The sequence below is a fragment of the Sturnira hondurensis genome, unplaced genomic scaffold, assembly GCF_014824575.4.
Source record: "Sturnira hondurensis isolate 20B ecotype Veracruz unplaced genomic scaffold, ASM1482457v3 Scaffold0006437, whole genome shotgun sequence".
NCBI classification, from domain to species: Eukaryota; Metazoa; Chordata; class Mammalia; order Chiroptera; family Phyllostomidae; genus Sturnira; species Sturnira hondurensis.
The window spans coordinates 4779920-4805576 of NW_028079068.1; the positions used below are offsets into that span (position 1 = coordinate 4779920).

The 25657-nt window shown below is 49.5% G+C and overlaps 2 protein-coding genes across 2 annotated transcripts in view; one reads left to right on the plus strand and one right to left on the minus strand.

The window, feature by feature from the left end:
- The window catches only part of SLC13A4 (solute carrier family 13 member 4), a 39445-nt gene extending 31098 nt beyond the window's left edge, over positions 1-8347 (plus strand). Inside the window, exons 12-16 of the mRNA XM_037049134.1 lie at positions 241-338; positions 549-673; positions 3778-3939; positions 5046-5183; positions 7213-8347. Of these exons, the coding sequence (XP_036905029.1) occupies positions 241-338; positions 549-673; positions 3778-3939; positions 5046-5183; positions 7213-7344 (655 nt within the window). The 3' untranslated portion in view covers positions 7345-8347. The remainder of the gene's footprint in view (positions 1-240; positions 339-548; positions 674-3777; positions 3940-5045; positions 5184-7212) is intronic.
- Positions 8348-12547: 4200 nt separating this feature from the next.
- Positions 12548-25187, minus strand: STMP1 (short transmembrane mitochondrial protein 1). Its single transcript, XM_037049135.1, has 3 exons — positions 25071-25187; positions 15328-15381; positions 12548-14397 (listed from the first exon to the last, which is right to left on the minus strand). Exons 1-3 carry the CDS (start codon positions 25083-25085, stop codon positions 14323-14325), a joined length of 144 nt encoding a protein of 47 aa, XP_036905030.1. The 5' UTR covers positions 25086-25187; the 3' UTR covers positions 12548-14322.
- Between the last annotated feature and the right edge of the window lie 470 nt (positions 25188-25657).

The window sequence follows — 25657 nt, forward strand, 5'->3', positions numbered from 1 at the left end:
CCCAGTCCGCGGGCCCACAAATCCACCCTGAGGCATCTCCCCGAGCCGGGCCCTGCTTCCAGACGTGAACCATGGCCCATTAAATCCACCGCTGCCCAGCCGGCAAGACTGGCAGCGGGGAAGGGTGACACCCCCTCCAGACTGTCCGACAAAGGGGCCTTGTGTTCTGACTGTCCCGAGACACCGTGTCGCCTTGGGGCGGCCTGGCCCTCCGGTCCAGCTGGCTTGTCTCTTTGCCAGGAAAGGCTACCGCACTGATGCCACGGTCTCCATCTTCCTCGGCTTCCTCCTCTTCCTGATTCCAGCGAAGAAGCCTTCCTTTGGGAAAAAGAAGGATGGTGAGAGTTTGAGGGGAGACACCGGGGCTGGCGGCAGTCGTATCACGCCCAAGTCAGAATTTTCAGGAGCCCGCCTGAGGCCCTGCGATTCTGCCAAGCACAGCGGGGCAGCTTCCCAAACTGCCCAGCTCCTCCGTCTGGCCCCTGTCTGCACACGTCCCACCCGTTAGGGTGGGTCTGGCTCTACCTCCCTGTCTACCTGTGACCCAGGGGCGGACGGGGAGCCCTCGCCCAGGGCGGAGCCCATCATCACGTGGAAGGACTTCCAGAAGACCATGCCCTGGGAGATCGTCATCCTGGTGGGAGGCGGCTACGCTCTGGCTTCCGGCAGCAAGGTAGCTCTTGAGTTCCTTCTTTCGTGACCGGGGTATGTCTCCAGCCACCTTACCAATCACTCCAGGGCTGGGAGGGACGGTGCGAAGGAGCTGACTGAGAGGTGCGGGTGCACCCAGGTCTCTGGGAAGGGAAGCAGTGCAGCCAGGATCAGCTACGCTGTCCTCCGAGCGCTGCTAAGCTGGCCCTGCGGGACCAAAGTTACGTACCGGCTGTGCCTCGGAGTTGTGGCATGTGGCCGTCACTGCAGAAGTTTTCTTGATTCTGTAGCCATCTCCTTCTGCTGATGTGACAGTTGGTGACAGGGGATGTGTCTGGAAGGGCCCAGAGACACCCTTCCATGAAACACAGCAAACTGTCCCTCAGTCAGCCCCTATGCATATAGTGAGCCCCTTTGGAGAAGCTAGGCTAAAGCTGATGCAAATGCCCCCCGAGTTCCTGACTGGGAGGATTTGGGATGAGATCTTCTAAAGGGAGCTGATGGGAAATAGTTGCATTTCCTACAGTGCTAGCCCTTCCTGAAACAGAGAACGAATCAGGCGAAGGTTCGCACCGGCCCTCCCTCCAGCCTCTGTGCCCGTTCTAAACTCGTGGGCCACCGCCAGCTGCATCATCACTGGGTCACGGAGAGTGACCCACACGCACACTGAGTCCCACATCCCCTGCAGTGTGAGATTTCCCTCGGAGACGCCCGAACCTGAACCCCCAGCAGTGACAGGGCACTGCCCCCGCAGGGAACAAAGAACAGGGGTTCTCCACTTCCACTCAGCTCAGGTCTTCTGGGGGGGCTGCCCCTGATGGTCTGGCTCTGTTCTCCGGAAACCTCTTTAGGTGATCAGTATTAAAATAATAACTTATCAATCCTCCTAGATCGTTTTTTCCAACTAGAGTGCCTCAGCCTTTTTAACTATTCCTCCTAATAGTAGTGACCCCTTACCCGCTGGTTCACTTCTTGGGCTCAGTGGTTTGCCCTTGGCCTTCTTCAGACCTGGTCGGGGCTGGGGGAGGCGGTGAGGATAAAGCAGTTACACTCCCCCAGCCCCATCTCTCACGTCTCATCCAAGCACCATCCTACATTTGTGTGGAAGATTTCACTGGACTCTCCTCTGGCTCTCATGTCAACATTGACGTTGGAACTGCAGGAAACTCTTCATCCTTTCCATTGTCAGCCACTATCAGGCCTCAGGTCCTCCAACCAGTTCTGCACGTGTGCTGTCAGTGTTTCCAAGTCCAATTCCAGGATATTGTATTTATCCTTATTGAGTTTCAGGGGTTAATTCTGACCTCTGAGCCTAGCCTGGCAAGATCTCTTTCTTTTTCACCAAAATTGGGCATGTATGGCAGAGAGCACAGTTTACATTTCTGCAAAACCCTGCCTCAGTAATTCAGGTACAATAGATGTAATTTCTACAGAGATTGAAATAATTTCAGTCTTGACATTAGTGAGGAAAATCCAAGGTGAAATGTTTTTCATACCAAGGGTTTAAACAATGAAGACTTCCTTTATTATGTTTTTTTCTAACATGGTAGCCTCGTTTATCAATTTATCTCAGATTATAGTATAAAACAGTTCTCCTGGGGAAAAATAACCGCCATTACCTTTTTTTCACTTTACTTACAAGTGCTGTTTGGATAACATGGTAAGTAAAACTCCATTTCTTTATCCAAAAAAATGTATGGTTTCCTCTGCATGAACTGCCCTCCCTCTCCTGTCTTTGCCCACTTTTCAAGTTTAATGTGTTACAAGAGCTACGCTTACAGACTTCCTATAGGCCCCCAGGCTCTGCACCAACCACGAAATGGTGTAGTCCTCACGTATTAAATTTGCTACAGTCACTTGAGGGGAAGAAAAAATAAAGAAAAGTACGCCAAGGTTAAAATGGCTGCAACAGAGAGAATTCTGAAGGTCTGGCCATCAGCTCTCTGCGAGCTGGCCATGAGGAAGCTTGGGTGTGGAGGAGGCTGAATGAGCTTTTGGTGATTTGGAGGAGGAAACGTAGCCCACAGACCAGACACAGGGGCCGTCTTCAGTTGTGGGGCGTGACCAAAGCTGGAGGAACCACAGAATGTCCCACCGTGCTCTCTGCCCTGCTCCTCCTGTCGCTACTGCATTTGCAATCTCTCGGGTAAAGAGGAAAAATCAGAGCACCTAAGGGAGAGAAGGGAGGAGGGCGGGAGGTTGTATAAGGCAACGTAGGGTTTTTTTTAGCACAAAAACTAAACACTGCTCTTCATGTTTTTGGAAAGGGGCAGAGCCTCCCCATTGCCACACGCACAGCTTCCACCCCAATGAATCATTCCAAGTGAGAATATTTGCTTCTTGGAGTGGCTATGTATAAATGTTGCTGCCGGAGAAAGTTCAAGAGTGGCAATACGCTTTCGTATCTGGTGGCCCCAGAAAGCACGGGCAGGCTGTAGACCCTGATGGCAGCCATGATGGGGTTTGAACCTCCAATGGGTCGTGGCCGAACGCCTGTGCTCACAGGCCAGTGAGGAGGCACCAGCCCCACTAAACGAAGGCGGGCTAGTGATCCTTCTCCCCTTCATTACTCAGGTAAAGTCCTAATGTTCAGCTCAGCCTGCTCACTCCCCCTCCAAATGCAGGAATGGTTACTATCTAAAGAGGTTCATAGTTTTTCCCTCTCTCGGGGGATGAGAGAAATATTTCAAAAGCAGGAGGATTACACTTGGCGCCATATAGGCCACTGCTGATTGGCTGCATGCAGACAGTGGGTGTGTCGGGGCTGGGGAGAGAGCAATGAGACTGAGGTTGAGGAGCCCACCACCCCAAGGATCTTCAGCCCCTGCCAAGCCGTCGTGGCCATTAGGGTGGGTGGTTCTCCATTCCCATGACAGCAACGGAGCAGGAAACCCTAAGACTGAATATTGTACAATTAAAAAAACAAAACAAAGACTATGGGCTACAAAAATTATCTAATGGTAAAAATCAGGAATGCCACTGGGTCCAGTCTGCCTGAAAACAGGGAGGCGAGCTGGAGCACCCCGTGGTTCCTCCAGCCCCTGACAGCAGCGCCCCCTCCCGGCCTCCGAGCTCCCCTGGGAATGTGCTTTCCCTCCCCTCTTCTAACGACGCCTTGTCCCGCAGAGCTCCGGTCTCTCCACCTGGATTGGGCACCAGATGCTGTCCTTGAGCAGCCTCCCACCGTGGGCGGTCACCCTGCTGGCGTGCATCCTGGTGTCCATTGTCACCGAGTTTGTGAGCAACCCCGCCACCATCACCATCTTCCTGCCCATCCTGTGCAGCCTGGTGAGTGGTGGGGGGCTCCCAGACGTCCGGGCCGGCCCCCGGGAAGCCGCTTCCACAGCTGTCCCCTCTCTCCTTTGGTCATTTCCACAGCCTTCACTCACTGATGTTCAAACGGTAGGTTGAAAAATTACGTTTTTCCAAAAACGACGGGTAGGTCAATGGATAAATTCATAAACCACAGCAACCTTTTCCAAAAAGACCAGGAAGGATTTGTTTGGGGGCAGCCCCGAATGGGAACCTCACAGTCCTAGGACTTCAGTTCCCTGGAATCGTCCTCCTCCTCTCTCTCCTGTGATAAGACCCAAGAGCAGGGCTGGGAAGTAGCTACAGAACACGGAGACAAAATGCTCCCAGAAGGACACTCAGCGACAAGGACCGAGACTACCGCTCTGCCATCACCTCCCCGCAGTGTCCGTGTCCAGAAGGTTCTGAGAGTCCGGGGCAAGGCCAGCCTCGCCCCACGCCCTCAGAACAATCTGTTAGTAACGGGACAGGGCAGGGCAGCAGCTGCCAACTCGTAGCCTGGCCAAGCGGCCCCCGACGATGACGCACCAGACAGCAGGTCCGTTCTGTGAGGCAGGACCTGCGGAATGAAGGCTCCTCCCCGTTCCCAGCAGAACAATGTCCCCCCCCCCCCCACGCTCTTTCTGACCCCAAACTCTTGGCTCATGGTTCAGATGCCCCCCTCCCAGCCCAGCCTGCGGGTTCACATCCGTGGAGGGCAAGAAGCTTACCCAGGAAAAAGGGCCCCTTAGTTCTGTACCCCAACAGTGAGGGATCTCTACTTCAACCAAAGCAGCCTACTGCTGAGATTTGTGTTCCAAGACCTTCTCGGGTAGAGAGTAAAATTGAAAGACCACTTCCGTAGACCAGCACTGAGAAGTGAAACGCCCCCTGCCGGGAGTAAGTCGGGGCCGTGTGCCCGTGGGGAGGGAGGGAGGGAGGGGTGTGAGCGCGTTTGCGTGCCTTCGAGGGCAGTGATCTCGTGACCTGCTCGCAGGAGGGCTCCGGCTACGGCCGCTGTTTAAAGCACGTCCGTGACGTCACGCCCAGGAAGTGGCCGTCTCGGGGCCGTGCTAATGCTTCTGTGGGTTCTCCTCTTCTAGTCCGAAACGCTGCGCATCAACCCGCTCTACACCCTGATCCCCGTCACCATGTGCATCTCCTTCGCAGTGATGCTGCCCGTGGGCAACCCCCCCAACGCCATCGTCTTCAGCTACGGGCACTGCCAGATCAAAGACATGGTGAGTGCCAGGGCCGCCTCCTGCCGGGTCAGCTGCCGCGGGCACAGGGGTGGCCGGCTCCACAGCCTCCTCCTCAAGTTTAGTCTTTGGCAACGGCTGTCTTCGGACTCTCCGCACTCAGTCTAGCGTGGCAGAAAGAATGGGTTCGGGGCGGGGGCGGGGGGGGGTCCGTAAGCACCAAGAAGGGCGATAAAGGGCTCCCACCAGCCCTTCTCTGGGAGCGAGGAGGCCATGGAGGGAGAGAGCTGGAGCAGACACAGGCTGTGGCCCAGGTCCCGAAGGCGCGAGTTTGTACAGTCTTTGCTTCAGTTTCTTCAGGGGACTGGTGGGGTAGCCATTCAAAAAGCTGGCCCACTGCCAGAAGGCGAAGTTTGAGAAACTGTATGAACCTAAGGGAAAGGTCTTTTGTGAGAAGAGCATCCTTTCGTTGAGCTCTCCCCAGGCAAGAAACCCCTGACGCAACATGGCAAAATGAAGCAAGTTTCTCAGCTCATCTCTCAGGTTTCAGCTGGGCTCACAAAAGATGGCTGGGAGGACCTCCCACGCCTCTGCCTATACTCACTGCTCACTGCTACGCGGCTTCACGCCCAGGGCTGGGGGAAGGGTGCAAAAAGCTAGTACAGAGGCCTGGGGCCCGCCAGTCTGAAACAGGGTCCACTCACCCTTGCTGAGGGTCTCAAACGTTGTTTTCACTAGCGTCCAGACTCATTCTCAGCAGCCCGGAGTGTCACACGGAGGAAAGAAAGAGTGAGCTTCAAGCTGGTAGCAGATAGTCAGGTCCTTCTACCGTCCAAACTGCTTGCTCAGCTCACCTGCAATACTTCGGCAAGGTCATGGCCACCCCTTTCCCTGCCTTGCTGCACAACCCTCAGTCTCACCTCTGCCCCAAATGTCCCCTGCGCCACTGCTGTGTGCCCCCACCGCTCACCACAGCCTTCTACCCCAGAATCAGACAATCAGAGGCAGTAACTTTCAAAAACACCTGACGACAAGAAGTGAGCCAGTCCTCGGTTCTGTTTCCAGCGGGGGCACTGACTTGAGACTTCGGTTTCCTTACCCACACGGTAGAATGTTCTACATGGTCCCCTTCAGCTCTAAAGGAGCTCGGCTTGGTTCCTTTACAACCTGCGCCCTCACAACTGCTAGGAAACATGGGCAGTTCTCCACCCCAAAAGGCCCAGGGGGCAAGAATGATGAATATGTCCAGGGCTCGTGCCAGAAAGCAGAGAGGGGCCACATCCACTCGCTCGGAACAACTTCCTGGCCCTCCCCAAGTTAACGCCGGCCGGCGGGCTTGCTGAGGCTGCACGCTGGGCCTGGCCACACCTTGGCCGGGGCATTTGCCCATCTGGCCCTGGCTGTGCCATCTGTCATGCCTCACAGCCCCTCACCTGGGAGTCCCAACGCCGTGGCCGAAAGGGAAGGGGCCTGTCACTCAGGAGACATTCCCTCAGAAGAAAGCCAAGCCTGTGCCCCCTTCCCGTGGAAGGGCTGAGCAGACGCAGCTGACCCGTTCCCCCAGGGGAACCCACGACATACAACTTCCATGAGCTGTTCCTTGAGGAAGAAAAGGAAAAGGTGACAGTGGCGAAGGCTCCATGGAACACAGTCCCTCCTACAAGTCTCCATACCTGTCAGCACAAGAGAAGCTCTGGCCAGTTCCTGTCCTAAAGAGACCTGGGTGATTTTAACACATTTCCCTATCGCGTAGCTGCAGGACCCTTTTTGGGGGTAACCCTTAAAGTTCACATCTCTGGGCATTTCTGAGCATTTCCCTTCCGGGCCTCCTCTCGATGGTGAGGGGGCTCCAAGTGGAGAGGATTCGAACAGCCTCTCCCAGCCCGAGCCTCCCCCTCCCCCACCCTTCCAGTCCTTCGCCACCCTGCACTGAAACCCTGGAGCACCAAGGGTGGTGCTGGGGACAAAGCAGGGTCCAGCTCGTGGGCTGCGATGGGGGGCAGGGCACAGATGGGGCGCACTCAGGGTGCCTGCTCAGAGTGACCAGGGTGTGCTGCTTTGTGTCCTGCAGGTGAAAGCTGGCCTGGGGGTCAATGTCATTGGCCTGGTGATAGTGACGGTGGCTATCAATACATGGGGAATTACCCTCTTCGACCTGGACACTTTTCCAGCCTGGGCCAATAATGTCACTCATCAGGCCTAACACACGCGGGCAGCCAGCCCACCAAGGGAGCGGCCGACCCCAGCAGGATCTGACCCATGAACAGGCCAAGAAAACGCCAGGAGCAGACAACCCCGACCAGAAGATTCCGCCACCTACCACCTCAAGTGCGGGACAGGACGCTTCCCCCACACAGCCAGAGCTCAAGAAAACCAACCACTTCCTCACTTCTTTGCACCTTGTCTCTGCTGTGCATCTTTTCCATCCTTTCAGACGACGTGGGGAGCAGAATGCCCGCCCTGACCGCCCCTTAGGGGCTCAGCCTCCTTCACTGGGTTTGATGTTATTCATTTCTTAGTCCCTTTGCAGGAGTTGAAGAAGGAAACCAAATCATCCTGCCCAGGCACCCGGTAGTGAAACCAGTGACCTCTCCTTTGTAGGAAAATCTCACCGAGAACGTGAGACCTTTTGTCAGCTCCGTTCCCTTAAGCGTTTCTGTCCTAAGTTCTCGCCACAGAAAAGTGATTCTTAGTAAATCCTCTTTGTGGCGGTCAGAACCCATTTATTCACCACCCTGATTCCCTTTTAAGCATCTCTCTTCCGTGGCTTCTCTTTACCTTGGCCCCAAATCCCTATAAAGAAATACTGTTCCCCTTTTGAAACAGGCTGCTGTCCTCTGTCAAAGGACAAGGAAGCAGAGAAACAAGACACATTGTGATTCGCATCTCTCTCTTCACACATCACCAACCATTGAAACCACTGTGCTGGTTACGTGTTGGGACGGCGGCAAATTTTCATACCTATCTTATTTAAGGAGGCCAACACTATAAGCAAGACCACGGCCCTGTGATGATATGTGACTGGCTTTCTTCGGGGTGGAACGAGGAGTTCGCTCCTGAGAAGGGAGGGACTGAAAGGGCAAAACCCAGCCGTCACTTTCTCCAAGTTGATGAGCCCTTGGAGGGCAGAGGAGATGTCTCATGTCTCTGCGAGTCCCCAGCGACATACGCAATATAGTAAACTGTAACTGCTCAATAAATGTTTCCTCGAGAAAAACCACTTAAAAATCAAAGCCTCCTTCTTCCTCCTGAAAACCTTACCATTTTCTCCAGGACGGATGTCCTTGCTGTATGACTGGATATACGGGGGGGGAACTCCCCCGCAAAAATGGAATTTATATTTATTTCTAAGAAATTGTATACTTACATGTTTAAACTCTAGTCACCTTCAAAGTCCTCTCCATTTGATGCAATACACCTATTGAGATGTTTTTCCCACTGCTCAAAACAGTGTTTGAACTCATCAATTTTGATGCCTTTTCGTGCTTCTGCCATTTTTTTTCACCTTTTCCACATTGAAAGGGTCTTCAAAAGAAAAATTCACTGAAGCCAAACGCAGCCTCTCACAACAACACCATCTGGTCCACTGATACAAATGGGTCCCTAGAACACTCACCTAGCAGGGGAAGCCTGTCCTACAGGGGGCCCACCCTCCAGAAGATAATTTCGGGGGGGGGTTTAGGTCCTCCCTCGTAGTACCCTAACCCTTCGGTTTCCTGGCATTGTGTATTTCGGATTTCTACCACCGGTGACTTGCTAAACACATCTTATGGGACAAGGAGTGCCCCATAACTCTTGCATTGTTTTAGTGATTCTGAAACATGTGCTGTCTTAGCACGTGCCGTTGTTCCATGATAATTGATCAATGAAGTCACTTCGCTGGTTCATCTAGAAACTGTGAACTGTCAAATTTCTTGCATGCTGGTCAACACTTCCGTGCTCTGACCCCAGCACGTGACAGACCGGGTTTAACCAGGAATGTCTCTGTGCCTGCCCCGTCAATGAGCTTGGGCCGCGTTATTTGGCCACGTACAACACGGATGCCCTCATGGGCCCAAATAACATACGAGTGTTGGGTCACTACGGCTGGTCAGATGGAGCCAGCGTCTCTATGGTTATTTGGCTTCAGAGCACGGGTGCTGAACACAGGGCCCGCAGGCAGAATCCGGCCCTCCACCGTGTTTCATCCGGCCTGGCACCTTGTTTCCACCAGGCGGCAGCACTGAGCTCTCGTTTAACTGTTAAGTAGTGACATTTATACAGTCCTCAAATGACATCCCGCCCTGTGAAGGCAACCGCGAGGCTGATGTGGCCCCCGGTGAAAATGAGTTGGACACCCCTGCTGTAGGAGTCGGGGGGACACCCCTGCTGTCAGGGGTGTCGTCAATGGCTGACCCGTTAGAGAACCGAGACGGTAAGCCCCTCAGTCAGACAGTAAGACAAAGGCCTAGATAGTTGGTAAGATTCGAGGAGTATAAAGAACTACAGAGAAAGGCTGACTTGGAATTAGCGGCTGCTGCCTGGCCCTCCGAGAACCCGACTCGTCCCACAGGGAGAGCAGCGAGGCTCCCCTGGGCAGCTGCTCGGGGCACTCGGAGGAGCTGAGGCACCAGGCCCGCCGCTGAGGCAGAGCCCGCTCTACAAGACAGCCCTGTCCTCCGCCCCAGCCAGAGTCAGGCCCGACCAGACCGCCCCCCACAGGGCTGACAGTCCCTGGTCAGCTCCCACCACGGCACGCTGGGTGTTAACAGCTCTCCCTAGCAGTCCTGTGTCTCTTGCAAGTGTATGATAATTTGATTTTTATCTTCTGTCACAACAATATATGGATGGAGGAGCTGTAAATGATCACCTTATACCAGCTCACTTGACCGATGGCAAAGATGAGAAACAATGACCCTAAGTATCACAGCATCTTATTCTCCACTCAGTTATACATCCAATTTGTTTAGTCAAAGTTGCCTTTAAACCACCTTTAAGTCGCCCAGGAAGTACATGGTATACAATCTTTTCCGTTGCATTTACATGGCACAAAGCTCATGTGCCAGCTTTTTTTTTTTCTTTTAAGAATTTTTTATGTATTTATCTTTAGAGAGGAAGGGAAGGAGAGAAGGAGAGAAATATCAATGCATGGTTGCCTTTCATGAGTCCCCTCTTGGGAACTGGCCTGCAACCCAGGCATGTGCCCTGACTGGGAATCGAACCGCGATCGTGTGGTTCGCAGGCTCAAGCTCAATCCACTGAGCTAAACCAGCCAGGGTCCCAGCTTTTTTTTTTTTTTTTATACTTTATTTATTTATCTTTTTAGAGGGGAAGGGAAGGAGAGAGGAAAGAAACATCAATGTATGGTTGCTTCTCGTGCATCCCCTGTAGGGAACTGGCCCCTGCGGGAAACTGGCCTGCAACCCAGGCATGTGCCCTGACTGGGAATCGAACCGCAATCATCTGGTTCGCAGGTCCGCGCTCAATCCACTGAGCTACACCAGCCAGGGCCCCAGCTTTTAATAAATAAAAAAAAATTGCTAGTTTTCCCTCCAGTGTCAGACTAGATCTGTTTCTCCAGCTGGATACCAAATAAAGTAGCTGGCTTCACACTCGGGGCCCATGTTTGAAAAGTGTCTTTACCAAACACTCGAGTCCCAGTATGGCAAGATGCTGAAACCATTAATACACAGAAGGAGTGGAGACCGCCCCAGCTCACAGGCAGCTCATTCTGCAGCTGCTCTCACCGAATGCGAGCTGACCAAAGCTGCCCACACAAGTGCGTGGCACCTTGCCTGAGTCCCAGTCCCGGGCGACTGCCCGTGTCAGAATGGGGCCCTGGAACTGCACCCTTCCTCAGGCCTCACCTCGGAGGCAATGGTACAGGCAAGCCCAGGACTTGGGGCTGGCGGTGCCCCTCCCCACAAAACCCCAGCGTGTTCTTGTCTCCCGTCCTTGCAAAACATGCCACCCATGAGGTCCTCAGTCTGGGACTACGTTGCACCCAGATGCAGGAATGGTATAAACTAACCGTGTCAACGTCCAAATGTCACTAACTCCCCTAGTAAGACCAGGCAATGTCTCAAAATACTTTCCCTTCACTGCCCTGTGCCTTTCCACAAGGCCTTAATAGTAGAGGAAAAAAGAACTCATTCATCTGTGTGAGGAACGGAAATGCTATGTGCAAAGCCTCCTTCGCTCCGGTTCGGTGTGCAGTGTCCCTGTGGGGGAGTGACAGAAGGGGCAGTCACACGCGGAGGCCTTGGCAGGGAAGACAAACGCCAGCCACGTGTCCAGGCAGGAACCCCTACACGCAGGCAACTAGGAAAACGCACAACTTCACAGTCGCACCAATGAAAGCCCAACTGAAGGAGGAACAAAACCCAGCAAAAGTCTGCCTTTAACTCAGAAGCAGGTAACTGCTGCTTGCACAAAATACCAAATCTGAAGAAGCCTCTATTAAGACATCAAGTAACTAAAGTGCATACAATCATAAACTCTAGCCCCTCCCGGTGATTTTAAATAAGGTGGTTTGAGGTTTTCTCTCCTTTTGTTTGTTTGGGAGGGTTATAGTTTAATGATAAGCTTTTCAAGGTCAATGTCCTTCTTAGTTTCCACCAGCAATCCCAAAGTCTTATTTTTCACACGTGAGTGACCTTCCTTTTATGGTCTGGTGTGGCAGTAAGTTTTCTTAAATCACATCAACAGAAGTTTTCAAACATTTTTAAAGGGGAAAAAAGGCCCGTCTTGCAGTGGTTCTTCCCATCATCCTGTTGGTTTGTGAGGCCGGGGTCCCCACAAAACACCCAGGGGAAACGTGACCTCCGTGATCACAGTCGCTGCCACCCCACCCATAACCGCACCCTGAAATCCGCTGGTTCTGAGCTCCCTCTGCATCTCGGGAAGGCGGCCTCGCCTGGGAAGTCCACTCGCCTGTCCACTGCTGCAGAACCTACAGCGAGGAGAGGCCGCGTGGCCGGAGCCCCTGCATCAGGCTGTGTTCACTGGGGAACAGCTGGGTGGCTCCCACCGGTGGAAATGTCCTGTCAGTGACGCAAAGCGTCGCTTCTGAGGGAAGCCCTGACTTCCAAATGAGCTGTGTTCACAGGTGTGCTAGAGAACTTCCCCCCCACAGAAGCCACTGTGGGAACCAACACACAGAAAACAAGGCTACGGTGACTGTCGACAAGGAACACCCAAGCTTGTGGCGGCTCAGGGCGGTAAACCTTTATTCTTCGAGGCTACAATTCATTCCGTTAATGACTCAGCCATTTCGGGTCAAATCTTGTGAGCCTGGTGGTATGATCAAGGTGGGTATTGCAGATTTTCATCAACAACTAGGACGGTGACCATAGAATAATGACAAGTTCTGCATGGTTCATAAACTGGTCCCAAAAGTGAGCGCAGAGAAACGAAAGCAGCATGTCTGGACCAAGAGCTACTGTTTATTGGGTAAATCTGCAAAGCACTGCCCATCACAGACATTATCTCCACTGTTGCTCATGGAAGCCTATGAGGTAGGTATTGCGTCCAGATCTTACAGAGAACACAGCAGTTCCAGAAAAATAAGCTGTCTGCCCGCGGTCACACTGCTAGGGAGAAGCCCGACCACGATATGCTCCTCATCTGCCTCACGCCGCAGGATGCGCTGACGGGTAAAGCGCATCTCCGCGCATCAGCACTGCGCATTTTCAGAGGAGCCGAATTACTGCATTTTCTACTTGCATGTAGTCTCACCATCGCCCCCATCTGGAAAAAGGTGTCTCTAAACAATCTTCCCGTTTACTGCTTCTGCTAGAACGTCCTCCGAAGAGGCATTATCAGTGAAGCTGCCCAACAAGCCCTCCAAAACGAACACACACAACGAAATGGGACTTTACTTATATTTAGTGCAAATGACAGTTTTAGAGCATTCACTTATGGCTATACCCTGCCTAGATGGGTATACTAGGTTCAGGGTTATCACTGTAACAGCAGAAGACAGGAAACAACGTAACTATTCATCAGTAATAGATTAAATAAATTATGGCATATCCATTCAATTGACTCTTACATAGCCAGAGAAGGAAAGAGACTCCTTATTCCTTACATCCTGACATGGAATGGGGGAAAAAGGTCGGGGCAAAGCCTGTGTGTAGTTGTTATCGTCTGGGTAACAAGCCCCAGGCACACACGTTTATAGGCACAGAGTCTTTCCCAAAGGTGCACAGTAAACAGAGGACAGTGCTTGCCCCTGGAAGAGGAACTAGGAGCTAGGGGTGGGAGAGGCCCTTTATTCTCAATCAATTGCAGAAAAGTGATACAAACATTTTTAATTTTTAAAAATGGACTGAATATACATTTAACAAATTATAGTGGTAATTTCTGATTGCAGAAAAAAAACAAAGTTATCTTGTCAGAATCACTATAGTTGTAATGTAAATATCTTTTTGTAATGTGAAAAGGCATCATTTTTTCCTCATGTAATGTCAAATGTACCTATAATCCCTTAAAATAAGTATGATTCTTTTGAGGGAAAAGAGCCAGACCTAATACATCATTAAGGAGAAACACGCATAGCAGACTATGAAGTCTACTGAGGACAAAAGCCATTATTTTACATATTTTTTTGACTCCCCAGCTCCTGATGGGGTTCTCAGAACACAGTTTCTTGGTTGGAGTAGGAAACTGATTTATTGGTTAAGTTAGCAACCCTGGAGTTATATAGGTCAGTTATACTGAGAGCAGTATAAAGTAAATGGGTAATTCACCAAAAACTGGCTTCTAGATTTTAATGATCTTGAATCAACATAATTTAGTACCAAATGTTTCAACACCTATTATAATCGCTAAACTGAAATCAGCATTATTTATATCTGATCAGCGATACAAAACCCAGCGAGTTTTCTTGTGAAGAAGGCAGTAGAAGTCCCAAAGAATAAGGGAGAGACCACTAATTACAGGCCACGTTTACTGATCTAGCACCGCAACTCCAGCCTCGGGACCCCCCAGGCGACCGGCAGGAGGAAGGGACGAGGTGAGGGCGTTGGAACCGGGAGGGCAGTTCTTAACTGGCGGCCCCTGTGTGTGCTCGAAGGCCGAGCACGGTGGAGCGGAGGGCGGTGGAGCGGAGGCGGAGACTGGAGAGTAAGACACAGGCTTTGGTTCCCGGGGTGGAGGAGGCCGGCGGGAGAGACTTCCGGGGGCAGTGCTGGAGCCGGCCTCACGAACTAGGGGGCTTCTTCTTGGCATCCAAGTCCTTTTTAATTTCTTCAAGTTTTTTGGCCAGGTTTGGTATCTTTGAAGAGAAAAGAGATTATTACAATTTTGCATCTATCTAATCACTATTCTTTCACTTCTCTTCCTCCAAAGAGAAAGGGCTATTGTACAAGTGTTTATTGTCCTCTGAAAGAGACGGGCCACACAGTGGTGGTTTTAGCCTCCCAACTGCAGAAGGAGGAGCTCAGACGCTGGGCGCTAGAGGGCGCTCCCCGCCTGACCGCCAGGCCCGCCTTGACTTTGCTGCACCCACTCAGCCCCTCAATCCGCGCAGGGGCGGGAGTCGCACACAGAAGCAATAAGCGAGGTACAAACTGATAAAGCCCTTGCCTAGATGACAATTATATGACTCAAGTGAAGGTTGACAGAGGGAATTCCCTTAGTCACACCAAAAGCTTCACTACAAAACAAAAGCTAGTATCACGTTTCCCTTCCTTGTGTCTTTATAACGAGCTCTACCTTTCCAGAATCACCATTCACGGGCAGTTTGCCACCTGGTTTTCAACTTCCCCATCTCTAAAGTGAGGCAAAGACAATGCCCATGTCACAACACTCTGCCCCCTTGAATACGCTGCGTTATACAGACCCGCCTCCAAAATCCCCAGTCCTCTCTACTCCTGGGCATGGGGCCGGGAAAAATCATAGGATTAAATTCTCGCTTATCACATAACACGACACAGAACTGTGAGACTCTAACTCAGCAGTACTCTGGGCTAACGAACATGGCTCAGCATCACCATGAGACCATCTACAGTGATGGGATTTTGCCCTCGTGTGCAAAATGAAGGACAGATGCTTCTGTGACTTCGAGAAATCTTTCTACAAAAGAAAAATCAGGGCTCCCCCCACCCCCGACCATCTATGCTGCAGGGCACGCCTTACTTCAACAAAGACAAGTCCCTACAAATCAATTACATGGGATCATGGAGAAAGTAAATTGGTCACTTACATCATAATTCTGGGCCAGATACATTCCAACCAGGTTGCCGAAAGTAAATCCAAGCTGAAAGAAGAGAATGGGAAGAGTTACACTGGATACTGAGCTCGGTGCCAGCAGATGCCAAATCAGACTATATAAACAATACTCCCCTAAGGAGCTAAGCACAGTTAGAAGACCCCAGGGTCCAGTCTAGGGATGAACAGTGCACAGTGTGAAATTCACATCTTGCTTCTACGAAATAAACTTTAAGCTTACTAAGCTTTAAACACCGAAGCATAATTTAAATTGGTTGGTTAGTAAATTAAGAAGCATAAAAGAGGCTATGGTCTCTAATCATAGAAAATTTCTGATCATTTGATTAATCAGACACATCTTACAAAATAGTATTTTTTCAAGGTGGGACCGGGGGCACTAAGAAGCAAAAAGATTGGCCCTGGTCAGATAGCTACGTTGATTTGAGCGTGTCCTGATACGCCAAAGTTGTGGCTTCGATCCCTGGTCAGGGCACATACTAGAATCAATCAGTGAATGCATAAGTAAGTGGAACAACAAAGCGATGTTTCTCTTTCCCTCTCCAGCCACTTACTTTCTCTCTAAAATCAAATTTTTTTTAAAAAGATATTTTTCATTCCTATGAGTTGAAATTAGGTAGACAGATGTTTTCCAAACCAGAAAGAGTATTAAATTTGCTTAAAAGAAGAGAGGGAGGAAGAAAACCAACTGGGAATATTAGCTCCACACCAAACAAAAAGAATATGGGGTTGAAAAGTTTTCAAAAAATAAAAAATAAACTAGAGTTTTGGTTCTGCCATTATCTAACTGTACCTGTAGACAAGAAACCTAATCTCTTTGGAGCTTTGCTGATTTAAACTTCCTGATTTATAAAAACATTAAACTAACCATATTCCTTCCAGTTCCAACATTATAGGATTCCTGCTTATTACCATGATATCTCAAAATAAATATGGTATATCTAATGTGGCTTCACTTTGGCAACTTCATCAGACATCAGAGGGCATAAAAATAGAGCAGTGACCTAAAAACAGAAAATAAAACAAAAACAACCGGCCTCTGGACAAGTCCTACCCAACTCCACTTTCAGAATACTGCCAGGTCTCCCAGCGGGACTCTGGAAAATTAAATACACAACAAAAGAAGAGAAATGTTGCACATTAAGAGAAATGTTGGGAAAAAATGTGTAAAGTCCAAAAAGCATTCACATGTTCATGGAATGTTTCATAGGCAAGTTTAAACAGAAAAAAAAAACTCTAAATAAAGAAAAATCTAAAAAAGGAAAATCTAAGTTTGACAAATAAGAACTCATTAGTCTGAGAAGTTAGCCCGGAGCCAGATGAGAGGTCTTGAATGAGTCTGAAACTTCTCCGCAGGCCAGGAACACTTAGTATCTTCCAGGCCAAGACCGGGAAGCCTAATCGGCAGTCCATCCCAGTGGCTGGAAGCTATCCCCACGGTCCCCTCCACATCACATCAGCCCCCCTCCCCCAGTTTTCCCTTCAGAGAAAACAGCAAGCAAACATGAATGCATGGTCCCCCCTGCCACCCCAAAATCAATGAAGATCAATGAAACAGAATAGAGGGTCCAGGAATAAACCTTCACATTTATGGTCAAGCAATTTTCCACAAGGGTGTTAAGTCATTCAATGGTTTCTTTTCTTTCTTTTTTCTTTTTTAGAGTGAGGAAAAGGGAGGGAGAAAGAAAGGGAGAGAAACACCGATGTGAGAGAGAGATATCAATTAGTTGCCTTCCACACACGTCCCAACCCAGGCATGTGCCCTGACTAGGAATGCAAGACAACGCCCAACCGACGGCGCCACGCCAGCCACGCCAGCCACGCCAGCCAGGGCAGGACATTCCATGGCTCCAAAAGTGATGCTGAGACAACAGGGTGTCCACACGCAAAACCATGCAGCTGGAACCTACTTCACATCATAGACAACACTGAACTAAAAAGACCTAAATCCAAGAGCTAAAATGATCAGTCCCTTAGGATAAAACATAGCAGTCAATCCTCATGACCTTGGGGTAGGCAATGGTTTCTTCCATATGCCACCAAAGACACAAGGGACCAAAAAAAAAGGATAAATTGAGCTTCATCAAAAGCAAATAAGTTTGAGTTCAAAGAATAGCACCAAGAAAGTGAAAAGACAACCCACAAAATGGAATAAAATATTTGTAAATCACATATCTAATAATAGACTTTTATACAGAATATAAAAGGAATTCTTACAACTGAGTGATAAAAAGAATAATTACCCAATTTAAAAATGGACAAAGGATTTTAATAGACACTTTTCCAAAGAAGATACACAAATAAATGGCCAACCAGCAAATGAAAAGATGCTCACCACTGTTAGTAAGAAAATGCAGCCCTGGCTGGTGTAGCTCAGTGGATTGAGCACGGGCCTGCGAACCAGAGGATCACGGTTTGATTCCCAGTCAGGGCACATGCCTGGGTTGCAGGCCAGTTCCCTGCAGGCCAACTCCCAGCAGGGGACGCACAAAAGGCAACCATACATCGATGTTTCTCTCCCTCTCTCCTTCCCCTTTAAAGACAAATAAATAAATAAATAAAATCTTTTAAAAATAAAATTAAATTAAATTTAAAAAAAAAAAGAAAATGCAAGTCAAACCGCAATGAGGTGCCCCAAGACGCCCAGGAGGGTGACTTTAAGAGAAAAGATGAACAAGCGTGGGCAGGATGTGGAGAAACGGGAAGCTTCCCTCGCTGCTGGTGGGAACGTAAACTGGAGCAGCCACTGTGGAAAGCAGCCTGGCAGTTCGCGGCTGCCACCCGATGTTGCAATTCCACTCCGGGGCACATGCCCGAGAGAACTGAAGCGTACATGCGCACGCGACCTTGTGCACGCAAACTTGTACACGCATGTTCACAGGAAGACTCTTCACAACGGCCACAGGAGGAAACAACTCAAATGTCCATCCACGGTGAATGGATTAACAAGGTGGGGTATAATCAATCACAATCAGCCACAAGAGAATGAAGTGCTGATTCACACGACAACACGTATGAACCTTGAAAACATTACACTAGATGAAAGACAGTCAGAAAAGACCCCGTATCACATGACTGCATTTGAAGGAAGTGTCCAGAAGAGTCAAACCCGCAGACACACGAAATCAATGAGCGACTGTCCTGGGCTGGGGGCGAAGAGAGGAAGGAGAAGCGAACACTGGTGGGCACGCGGTTTCTCTCGGAGGTGATGAAATGCTGGGTATGAAACTGGATCGTGATGATGGCTGTACAACTCGATGGACATATTAGAAACCACCGATCCTGCACTTTAAATGGGTGGATTATAAGATGTACATTACATTTCAAAACTGTAAGAAAATCAGTAAGATTTGATAAAATATCAGCTACACGGGATAACACTGAGGAACTCGAGGACAACTTCAAGGTTTCCAGGTGGAATAAATGTTTTAAAAGCAGGAAACGTCAGGGTGAAGGCGAGGACCTCCCAGACAAGGCCGGCTGTGTGCGGCTGTGTGCGGCTGTGTGCGCAAGAGCTCCTGGGAAACACTGCCAGGCCTCTCGCACAGCAGCGGTGGCAGGTCGGTCCCCACACCGTCTACTAACAAAGCAGACACGTCGTCGGAGAGGAGGAGCAACTCCAAAGCTGTCTGCCTTCCACCATTTGCTGCTCAGTCCCAGCCCCCATCAGAAAGTTATTACATGTATAAATCACCCAACAAAGCTACGGCTGTTGGCCTGGGATGGCTCCTGGCAGTAACCTAGAGTGAACGCTACCCGAGGGATCTGAACGTGACTCATCAGGTTGCACTTTCAAAAAGCGCGTGCCCAGACCAAGCCAGGGCAGAATCTGAACCATCTTACACTTACTGACAACAGCTTAGGAAGTCTAAAACTCGCACCTTTTATTTAGCCAATGTAACGACAACTAGCACCTAAGAAAATACCTAAAAATGAGTTTTGGTCTCAGGGGAGAAAAGCTGCACACTGACAAGAAAGCCAGAAGTACACATCATCGAACAACGAAGACAAATTGGCCATTTTATCTCTCCATTTTAGGCTCAGCCATAGCTGTCAGAAGACCCGTCCACTCCAGGGTGGCAGGAAAATTGCACCCGTTTTTGTGTCTGCATCTTTAACCACTAAGATTTAGTGGGGGAACACCATCAGACGTGTTTAACAACAGCTTCAGGTAACAAAAAAACCCACGTGCCACCAAGTCAACAAAAGGCTGCTGAGGACAGAGCCCATACATAGCCTTTCTACTACCATCACAGAGAAGCACATTTTTAAGGTATAAACTAGTGGGGGGGAGGGGGCAGATGTAAGCTAGGTTTGATATTCAATAATTTTCCTTATAGAATGAAGAAAGAAAAAAAGCTGTTAATTCTCTACTGAGCCAGTGAACTACATGGGGACAATCAGGAAAAGAGTTAGCAGGTGGGACTCCAGGAAGAGGCGCATCAGGTAGAACTGGTTTGCTTATCCTCAAAGACGCCAATTTGAATATTCAAACATCTAATGAATATCTGAGAGTAGTCGTCAGGCAAAAAAGGAATACCTAATTAAATAAATGAAATCACAAGGTACGTGGCGTCTTCCCACAAACTTGCGACCTACGCTAGGAAGACAAGACTGAAATCCACAAAGGTGCGGTGAGCGACACACGGCAGGTCGCCAACGCACAGCCTGAACGGCCACAAAGTGTAAGTGCTTTGTGTTCAAGATCCAACGTAACTCACACTAACCCACTACATGAGAAAAGTCAGATGGTCGACAGGTGGGGAAAGAGCACTTAGGTAAAGTCAGCAGCCAAAAACCCTGGACCTATCAGAAACAGAGGAGAACCCCCTTAGTCTGTTAGAAAATACCAGAAACACAAACCTCACTGAAGCTGGGGAACATTTCCGCTACTGGGAGAAACAAAAGTAGGATATCCACTCTTGTTACTTCTTTTTAAATTTTTTTAAAAGATTTTATTTATTTATCTTTAGAGAAAGGGAAGGAGAGAGGGGGAGAAATATCAATGTATGGTTGCCTCTCATGAGTCCCCTGCTGGGAACTGGCCTGCAACCCAGGCATGTGCCCTGACTGGGAATCGAACCGCGATCGTGGGGTTTGCAGGCCCGCGCTCAATCCACTGAGCTACACCAGCTGGGACTTCTTTTTTTTTAATACATAATCTTTATGCTTTTTTTCCACTACGATTTAGCCCTCTTACACGCCCCCTACCCCTGCACACTCTCATTACTTCTACTGCAAGTCCGAGCTTGGAAAGGGAGAGGGGATAACAATGGGGAAAGAACACAAACTATCACTTTTGCCTTCACTGGGGATATGACTGCCTTCCCCGAGTCACTTCCAAGTGGCCTACAGACAGAAGACAGGCAGACCGCCAGAACGCTATCAATGAAACAAAACCACCAGCGTTTCCCTCCGTCAGCAACAACTAACTTGAAGATGTGATTTTAAAAAGGATGCCACTCACAACAACAGAACTCAAGAGTACCTGGACATAAATTTTAAAAATCTAAGGAGCAAGACTAGTACTTAGATTAAAAAAAATGATGAAAGACATGTACATCCTAAATAAATGGACAGATGGATCAGAACAGTGCAAAGATTTCAGGAACTTAAAGTCCTCGGAAGGCTTGTGAAAAAAAGATGGGAGTTGGGCCATTAAGAGTATTAGAGAAGGCAAAAACAAAAAACCAAAAACAAACCCGTGGGAAGGCATGAAAACAAGACAGTCCACAGGCTGGCACAGACTGGCAAGTTTGGCCTAGCCAATTCAAAACACAGGGCATATGCTGACGGGCAGTGGGAAAGAACAGGGGGCCAGGTGGTTACGATCCGATGGGAAGGACACAGGTCACTGGCAGCTTCTGAGCATGGGAACAGGCCACTGACTCCGGATGACGCTCCAGCAGCTGCAAGAGGACGGAACCCAGGGCAGCGAGGGAGGGAAGCAAGCACAGAGCTGCAGGCGGCCGCCTTCTCTTCTCTGCTCAGACCACGTCCGGAGTGACACGTTTCAAAAAGAATTCTCAACTAGACTATTCGGAGAAGAGTGACCAGCCTGAACCTGAATCATAAAGAAACAGAGATGTCTAGCCTAAAGAGGAGACTGATGGGGTGGGTGAGGCACCAAGATAAGCTCTTTACATACGTAAAAGGTTGTCTGTCAACTCTGCAGGTCAGAGTTGCTGTTTATCACGAAGGAGCAGAAGTAGGTAAGGCGATGCTGACCGAAAAACCAACGCAATGACCTACGGGAGTACTGAACCTGCCGTCACTGGAGGCGACCAATCACAAACTGGATGCCTTCTAGTAGTGCAGACAGAAGCGTGAGCATGTCAGCTGGACTGGAGAACCTAAAACAACGTCCCAACTCAAAACCTACATCTCTACACCAGGTAGGCTAGCGGAGCTCGTCCAAAGGTGGGGTAAAAAAAACTGCTCTATGAACTTGGCAGTGGGAACATAAAGACAGAACTTTCCATAATTTGAGTAATGAAGACTTGATGGCTTAAAACAATAGCTACACTTACTGAATGCCTACTATGTGCATTCCAGCTCTCTTTCATGAATTAATTCAAGCTCTTCACAATCTTACAGAGCAGGTCCAGTTCCTGCCCAGTTTGTATGGAGGAAACGAAGCCACAGATCAATTAAGTAACTTGCACAAAATTACATAGCAGGTAAATATATGTGCCAGGCTCAGCAGCTAGATGACATGGAGAATGAAGAAGGGAAAAAAATAAGATTATATCAGTATTTCAAATGTTAGAAAGCCAGGACCAGGGAACTAAGAAAGAAGCTGGGTGTGGCTGGCAGAGTGGGGAAGATGTGGAGTCTGAGATGGAAGATATGACAAGACATGTTCAGTGGGCAATTTTCATTTTCATCAATAACTTATGGACTGGGATATATGAGTACTTTGGCTCTCTCCCACTACTGGCTTCTAGTGGGTGGAGGCCAGGGGTTCTGCTCAGCACCTTCCAATGTGTAAGACACCCCACAGCAAAGGGTTATATTTGGCCAAAATGTCAACAGTACCAAGAAACTTTGCAGACCACTTCTGACACGTTCGATCAGTCACAGCACCTTCTCCGTACACTGCAGAAATCTTTTTTTTTTTTTGCATTTCAGTTGCATGTTTACCTTCCCTGAAATAATAAAACATTATATGCCAAAATGTTGCATATCTTCTTCTATCTTCAATATTAAAATGGCTACACAAAAATTCACCAATTTTGATAGGGTTTTTTAAATGCACACTGAAATGACAGCTGTCACAACACAATCTAACAAAATTGTTTCAAACGAAGTTAAAGGCATCTAAGCACTACCAGAGCCATCCTACAGAAAAAACTAAATGAAATTCTTGGCCTACCCAATAATCCTTTGCTGTGGGGCTGTCGTACACATTGGGAGATGTTCAGCAGCTGCACTGGCCTCCACCCACTAGTAGCCAATAGTGGGAGAGAGCCAACATACTCAAAATATCCAAATCAATAGTTATTGGTGAAAATGAAAAATGTCTTTTATTTTATAGAAAAAACTACACAGACTTTTCAGCCAAGCCAGTGCACTGCGATTAAGGGAGGGGCCACAGCAGCAACAGGGGAGGAAAGCAGGAGCAGGACGGCAGGAACGAGTTCTCGAGACCGGGACGCCAGGCACGTATTTTAATCCCAGGAGGAATGGACAATTTATAAGCAGCACAGCCACGGGGAGTGCATTTCAAATAGTGCCCCAGAAAATGACAACGGTAGGGAAGATCACACAGGGTGCCCATGTGTGTGATGCCCATGTGTGTGATGCCCATGTGTAACTCGTGCCAAAACACTTCCCTTCCCCTACACTTTGGAGGATACACAGTGACCCCGTTTCTGAGAAGGAACGAAATCAGAATTACTGATACCTTGTTGATGAGAGACTACACATGTCTGAGTCCCTAGGAAGTGACCCTGTTCTAACTACCTTAATGTGTTAACTCATTTTTAATCCTCACAACAAAGCAATGAGACAGGTTTCCATTGTCCAATGTGGAAACCAACGCACAGAGAATTTTAATAAACTGCCGAAGTTCCCACAGCTTAAACGTGATGGAGCTGGGGTCCAAACCCAGGAGTCCGACCTCATAACCACTAGGACATGACAGCTGGGGGTAAAAGCTGGAGGAGACGTGAGGGGTCTTCCACCTCAGTCCCACTGTTTTACAGCTGAAACGGCTAAAAGCAAACAGAAAGACTTTCACAAGTCGACCGAGGTGCTGGACAGAGGTCGAATCCAGGTGAAAAGTAATTCTAGCCACTTCTTTCAGCAGGTGCAGTGAGAACAGAGGGCCAGCCTTATTTCGGGGCTGGGAATTTAACCGACGGCTTCAGCCTCTCCGCTTACATGCTGAGAATTCCGAATTCTCAGACCAGTCACATCCATATTTATACACAGCACAGGTTTATTCCAAAATGGAATAAACTCACTCTGCAAAAGCACTTGGAATGTTAAGGATCATTGAATCCATGTCCTTCCATCTTATCAAGGAGCTGCAGCTGGAGGCTGGAGGCTGGCACTCAATTATACACTTTGGGGCAAACTGATACTGTTTTTAAACTGTTTCCTACAACTAAATAACAGTCATTACTTGTTACTCCTAGTTAGGACACTAGAGAAACTTCCAGAGACAGAGGAGCAGCCCTTAGTTGGGCAATTTATGTCTAGGATATCCCTTTTTGGCCTAGAGAATTCAAAATCAATTACCATCTCAGAAAGCAGAGCAGGGGCATTTCCCCTAATCTCTTTGATAAAGAATGCAACATTTGAGAAAGCACCTCATCCCCAGACCCCCAGATTCCCATTGGTCACCTGGACTACGTTACAATGCCTGCCTCTTATTAGAGGTAGAAAGCATCAAGTGTTGAGGGCCCAAAAATTGGGAAGAAAGACTCTCTCTTTGAAATCTGATTGGCAAGACCGCCTGAAACCTTCACCTGGCAATCTGGAATACACGGAGCTTTGCCAGAAAACCCGTTTTTAACTGAAATAAAGAGCCTCAAGAAATAATCTGTTTAGTCATGGTACACAGTCACTTTCCCCGGAAATGAGAACTTTGGAAAAAACACTTGTGGACCAGGGTCTGACTAATGCCAGCAGCCAGCTGTCCTCAAAGTCTGGAAGCTGTGACCACAGACCCGAGGAGGGCTCCCGAGCCTCCAGCTCTGACTCAGTGTTTCCGTGCCTCTGAGATGGCTTACTGTTGTAACTTGGAGTTTATTCCCAGCCCTCCTGCGTCCTCCGAAACGCCAACCAGCAGGGCCCCAAGTCCGGACGGAGCCTGTGTCCGTGTCCGGGCGGGAGGACAGAATGGGAGATGGTCACGGTAAGACATAAGGACCTAAAAACTTTATCATGAGGATGACACAGGAACCCAGGGTAAGTACAATGGCTCTCAAAATGCACGGTCTGACACACCAAAGTTTTAGGGACTTGAATGACTGCAGAAAAATACCCGGGAGGCAGAAACAACCCCCCCCCCCCCCCCCCCCCCCCCCCCCCCCCGCACNCCCCCCCCCCCCCCCCCGCAGCGCACCCCGAGAGGCAACGAGCAGGCCTGGGGGCTGGGGACCCGCGGGGCCACGCCCATGCCCTCCCCCACCCAGGCCGGCTCGGTGGGGTCCGGAGCCCCCGGGGGCCCTGAGCTGAGCCCCTGGCGGGCTCCTCGGCAGCTCCACTCACCAGGAATTGGAGCATGATGTCAGTGAAGACGGCGAGGAACGGAGGTGTCAACTCGGTGGGCTGTTCCTATCCTGCCTCCCCTGGTGCCAGGGGCGGGACTCGTGTCAGCTTCCGGGTCACCCCCCGCCCCGCCCCCCAATCTCAACTCACCCGGAAGCTGCTAGAGGAACCCTGGCTCCCCCTGGCGGAGCATCTCAAAATTACCCCTTAAGTGGACCAACTGGTGAGAAAGCCAGGGTGGAATCAGTCCCAAGTCCCAAGCCAGGCTGGAACAGTGTTGAATATTCAGAATCCGAGGCTCCAGTCCCAATATCCCGCTTCTGTAACGCTGGGTCACAGTCCCAGAATCTGCATTATTAGTACCAGCATCCCAGCGATTCTGCTGCATAGCCAGGCGTAGGTCCTTCTGACCTACATGGACTGCAGGACACAGATTCCCATCCCCGGGTGCAGAGCAGAATCGCCATTGGAGCTTTACATTCTAGTCTTCCTCCGACTACACACGGAATATGCGGAAGGCGAGGAGGGTTGTTTTTACAAAAGTACCACCGGTATGCCATGTAACCTGACGTGAGGTCCTATGATAG